Here is a 5,828-nt window from a genome sequence, read left to right as displayed (position 1 = left end):
AAGCTGCATCTGTACTCAGCGTGTCGGCCTGTTTCCTGCTCTCGGCTGGGACTGCGCTCTTCTTAAACCATAATCTGGTAGATTAGTGGAAACTCATTAAGATGTCCTGTTTACCAGCTGTAAAAGAGTGTTGCTGGTAAAATATTAATAAAGCTATCACCAGAGTTTTAACAATATATATTAAAGTGCTATTTCAGATACTTCTACAGTATACTAATACTAATATTGTAGACATGTTCTCTCCTGTGTCACAGGGTCAAACTTGTTCAGTGTCAGTCTGTCAGGCAGAGATGATGTCTGATGTGGTCAACATTCACCAGCTACTGTCATTGTAACTTCTGGTGTTCCCCAAGGCTCCATCCTCAGTCCCCTGTTCTGACTTTATATGCTGTTGGTGGTTAGTACATGGTGGCACAGTTGCCTAGTGGATAGCGCTGTCGCCTCACAGCAATAAAGTTCTGGGTTCAAGCTCCAGTAGTCCCAGGGCCTTCCTGTGTGGAGTCTGCATGTTCGCCCGGTGATAGACTGGCAGTCTGTCCCGGGTGAACCTTACGTCTCGCCCAGTGTCAGCTGGGAGTGGCTCCAGCTGTCCCACATCCCTCGTTAGGATAAGCAGTATAGATGTTGGATGCTTAATAAGCAACATTGAATTGATAGTTGTATGTGTGGATATGATACATAACTGTTGAAAGCAGTGAATGTCTTCAAACTGATCAGTGAACACATTAATAAATGAATATAACACCAAACAATATAATCTTTATGTGTGTCCTCAGTGAAGTGTATCCGCCTGTGCAGTAGCTTCCAGCTGCAGCAGTCAGTTCAGTTTCTGTTCAGTCTGACTGAGGGAGGTTGTTGTACAATGTGTAGGGGTCCTACAAATTCTATTGCGCAAAGACTTTTATTTTGAGAAGTTGAGCTGTCGTCCGCCAATTGGGTACGACTCACAGCAGCAACGGCCTAGACATTCCTATCGTTGGATGTCTAGAAGCAGACATCGAGTGTATGAGGAAGACATTACATGGAAAGTGTGTGTTCGTAACCAAAGAGAGTGACCCCAACAACACGGAACAGAAAAGAGTACCTGGTATTGTTGGAATGAATGTGTTGAGTGGGCTAAAGAACCTATTCCTGCCCACTGGGGACATGAAGAAGACAGGAAGATATGGTAAAGGTTTCAAGGAGGCAAAGGTTCAGAGAGTTTTGGCTAAAATTACCTCACAAACGGAAGCACTGAGCATTGGAGACAGAATTGGTTTTGTGAAAATTTCTGGGAAGAACGCAGTCACTCTTCCTCCATTCAGTGAATGTGTCTTCGAAGGCCGCTGCAGAATCCCACCGAAAATGAGCTGCCAAGTGCTAGTGGAAGCCTCCTCAAAAGTCAGTTTGCCTAAGAGTGTTCTGGTTGCCAATGTACTAGCTAAGACAGCTGATGGTAAAGTTCCAGTTAGAGTGCTGAACTCTAGTGGAAAGCCTGTACGACTTCCGCCACGATGTCGGATTGCTACGTTGTCCAAGCCACGGGAGGTGGTACCAAAAGTACTGGTTGAGTCGGTGGAGAAAGAGAATACCTTGCATGTTACAGCTGCTCAGCAACATCAAGTGAAGGCGGAAGTAGGCACCTCAGAGCAACTACCAGTGCCTGTGCAAGTTAATCTAGAGAGTCTCACAGAAACCCAACGTCACCAACTTCAGGATCTACTGGCTAAGCACAGCGATGTGTTTTCCAAGGACGACTGTGACCTTGATTATATGACAGCTGTCACGCATGGTGTCCCAACAGGAGATGCTCCCCCTATTAAGCAAAGACATCGCCGAATTCCACCTCAGGTGTTCCAGGAGGTGAAGAAACACGTCCAAGACTTGGTGTCTAAGGGCATCCTCAGAGAAAGCTGTAGTCCATGGGCATCTCCAGCAGTGATCGTGATAAAGAAGGATGGCAGCATACGCCTTTGCTGTGACTACAGAAGGTTGAATAAGGTGACCTGCAAAGATGCCTACCCCCTTCCACGAGTGGAGGAGTCACTGGATGCCTTGGGAAATGCCCAGCTCTTCTCAACCCTTGACCTTACATTCGGCTATTTCCAAGTGGCGATGGATGAAGAGGATAGAGCAAAAACAGCAGTTACCATCCTCTTTGGGTTGTATGAATGGACCAGGATGTCGTTTGGATTATGCAATGCTCCTAACACATTTCAGCGCATGATGGGGGCGGTTCATCCTTGGCTTTGCTCAATTAGCCCAGCCTCTTCATGCCCTGGTTAGTAAGGGAGGAGAGTGTAAAACCAATGGATATCTCGACTGGACAACGGAGTGCCAAACTGCATTCGACAGTCTCAAGCAGTGTTTAGTGTCCCCACTTGTCCTCGCATATCTGGATTTCAGTCAGCCTTTTGTACTCACGACGGATCGAAGTCTACATGAACTTGGGGCTGTGTTAAGTCAACATCATGGGGGTACCGAGCGTGTGATTGCCTATGCTAGTCGGGGTCTTCGTGGATCAGAAAGGAACGACCGAAATTACAGCGCTTTCAAGCTAGAACTGCTGGCCTTAAAGTGGGCTGTAACTGAAAAGTTTAAGGAATACTTGATCTATTCCAAGTTCTCTGTGATTACAGATCACAACCCCCTGCGCTACTTGGAAACAGCAAATCTAGGCGCTGTCGAACAGCGGTGGCTGGCTCAACTGGCGGAGTTTGATTTTGAGGTCTACTACAAACCAGGATAACAAAACACAAATGCAGACATGTTGTCAAGGATTCCCACCGTTGAGGAGCCTGAACAAGAAGACCTTGCTAATGACTTCATTAAGATGGATGCGGGTGAGGTGCGTGCATGCTTGTGGCCAATGACCAAACAGCAGCAGAATGTACAAGCCTTGGTTCGAGCGTCGATGACCAAGAAGGTCCCTGGATGCAGCTGGGATGACGTAGAGCAGCAACAAAAGACTGACCCTCATGTAGCCCCTGTCTACCGTGTTGTCCTAGTTAACAAAAACCTGAATCCAGCTGAGCTACGCAACATGGACATAGAGTTTAAAAAAACTTGCTAGACAATTCACACAACTCCAACTGAAAAAAGGGGTGTTGTACCAGACAATCTTTGATCATCGTCATGGAGAAGAAATTAGTCAGTTAGTAGTCTCAGAATCCTTACGCCACAAAGTGCATGAGAGTCAGCATGATCACTGTGGTCATTTTGGAGAGAGAAGCACGCTGGAGCGCATGAGGCGAAGTTATTATTGGCCGACAATGAGCAAGGATGTCCAAAACTGGATTCAGGAATGCAAGAAATGCACCCTCACAAAGGATGTATTTCCTAAACTCCGAGCCCCAATGGTATGCACCAATGTGTCTGCACCGTTGGAAGTCCTTGCAATGGATTATACTGTTCTGGAGAAATCCGTGGGAGGATATGAAAATGTCCTGGTCTTAACCGACGTGCTCACCCATTTCACAGTAGCAGTGCCAACCAGAAATCAGACTGCCCACACTAGTGGACATATGTGTGTTTAGGATGAAAGCTGGTTTTGAACAGTAGAGCGTGTGTGTCTGTTTCTTTGAAGAAGACTCTGACGTCCAGCCTCTGTGTGTTATGGAATTCCTGGCCTTTGTAAGTCGTTGTATCGCAGTGTTTGTTCCGTTTTATATTAAATAACTCGTTTTTGAAAAGCCATGTCTCTGCAGTTAGAGGATTTTGTACGATGACTCAACCAGTTTTTAACTGTGGTACATATTCAGTTAGGAACCAGGCTGGAGGTTAGTTGTAAGTACGTTTGACTTCGACATGAACTCAAATTAAATATTTAAGCTTCTTGTATTTTCAGTAAAGCCTTACCTGCCTTACTTAAATATTTAGGTTAGTGGCTGAAATAAAAATGTAGAACATTGGCTTTTACCAGCATCACTGTCTGGGGGAAAACTGTTCGCCGTCAAAATATTCATTTTGATACATTTGTACATTGTTATGAATTTATTTTACTTACATTTAGTTTGGATTCGTTATTTTAGTGTCAAGAAGTGTTTAGTTGTAAAGCTAATACTTAATATACCTAATGTCATTAACTTTTTATACTTTCCAAGTAAAGAAATCAACCAAAAATATTTATAAACTGTTTTATCTATTAACATTACATGTTTTACACAACCTTCGTCCTAAACTGAAGGATTTACTGACATGTAACGTCTTTGCAGTAACCAGAGGAATCATAATCTGACTGTAACTAATTAAACTGTATGTGCTATTAGTGAGATTAGTGCTTCGACTTGCAGAACCTCCAGTATGTAAAAGGTGTGTGTGTGTGTGTGTGTGGTCGTGGTGCAGCAGTGACGCCTGTGTAAACGAAGATGAGATCTGGTTGGAACTAAAACTGTGTCCGATCAAATAAAAGCCTGTCGCTCAGGCTTCAGCACATCAGTTTTAACCCTTGAACACTGATGTTTATGTTTGTTCCTTAAATTAAATTCATTGGTTCCTGCTTGAAGCTTTGATCTTCAGGCTGAAACCTGCCCGTTGCCATGGTTCAGCGGTGATGACTGTCTATTGCTATGGTTACTGAGCTCAGAGGGAAGTGAAACACTGGAGCAGAAACACCTTCTGACAGAAACTCCTTAAAGAAGAAAATCCACTCTCACACAGTAAAGGTGTCCAGGTGTCTGCTGTTTGATTGACAGCTGTGTGGTCCCTGTCCTCTAAGCTGATTGGTGTCTCCTAGATAATGCCCGTCCCACCCTGAATGTGCTGGCCCCCTCCAGCGAGGAGCTGCAGCAGGGGAAGGCCACGCTCATGTGTCTGGCCAACAAGGGCTTCCCCTCAGACTGGAGTCTGACCTGGAAGGTGGATGGCAGCAGCAGTGACAGCAACACCTGGGAGGAGGCCAGGAGCCCCCGGGGTGCTGGAGAAGGACGGGCGCTACAGCTGGAGCAGCACCCTGAGGCTCCCTGCAGACCAGTGGTCATATTTTGTAAGATGACTGAAATTGGTTTTCATTAAAAATAATTCATATAAATGAGTATTTTAGTGTTTATGAAAAACTGTGAGATGTAAAACAAGTATTTACAGTGTTAGTGTCCACATGTTGTTATGCTGTAAATAATAAAGTTATCAGAGAATTACACCGACAGAGAACATCAGTTTGATGTTCAACTAAATGTTTTACAACCTGTTTTAAGTGAAGCATTAAATGTTTTTGGATTTAAAACAGTGTATTTAGTATCAAAATGTTCAAAGTGAATTTTTTTCTATGTTGTATTTTTGTGAAACCTACTTTGTTTTGAATTTAAGTGCAGCAGTTGGTTCAGATCAGTTCCTCTGCAGCTGAGGAGGTTTTTGTACGACGTTATTTCACTGTGTGAGCGGGTAGCCGTAACGGTGTTGACAGTAGTAAACTCCTGCATCTTCAGCCTGAACTCCACTGATGGTCAGAGTGTAGTCAGTCCCTGATCCACTTCCACTAAAACGACCTGGAACTCCAGACTGACGAATTGTAGCATCATAAATCAGGAGTTTAGGAGCTTCTCCAGGTTTCTGAAGGTACCAGTGGAGCCAGCTATTAACACCTGTACTGGCTTTACATCTGATGCTGACAGTCTGTCCTGGAGCAACAGACTGAGCTCCAGGAGACTGAGTCAGGATGATTTGTCCTGATGAACCTGGAAAACATGACAAAGAGGAGAAGGGTTACTGAGACAAATCCAGCTCGGAGAAAGACCATCAGCATCCAAACAGAAGAGGATCATTTCTTTAACATGGAGAACAGATGGAAGAAGGTCAGTGCTGCTTGTTTCAGTGTTTCTCCATCAGAGCAGAACATCACTGTGGTGAACCTG

General features: G+C 44.5%; 1 gene segment (V, D, J or C); it reads left to right on the top strand.

The window, feature by feature from the left end:
* LOC109951293 (Ig kappa-b4 chain C region-like) overlaps positions 1 to 4,992 on the top strand; it is a 7,675-nt gene extending 2,683 nt beyond the window's left edge. Inside the window, 1 exon segment of the C gene segment in view lies at positions 4,892 to 4,992. Coding sequence covers positions 4,892 to 4,992 — 101 coding nt within the window.
* The last annotated feature ends 836 nt before the right edge of the window (positions 4,993 to 5,828 follow it).

Source organism: Monopterus albus, unplaced genomic scaffold (assembly GCF_001952655.1).
Source record: "Monopterus albus unplaced genomic scaffold, M_albus_1.0 scaffold374.1, whole genome shotgun sequence".
Lineage (NCBI taxonomy): Eukaryota > Metazoa > Chordata > Actinopteri > Synbranchiformes > Synbranchidae > Monopterus > Monopterus albus.
This window is presented reverse-complemented; position numbering and strand designations above follow the sequence as displayed.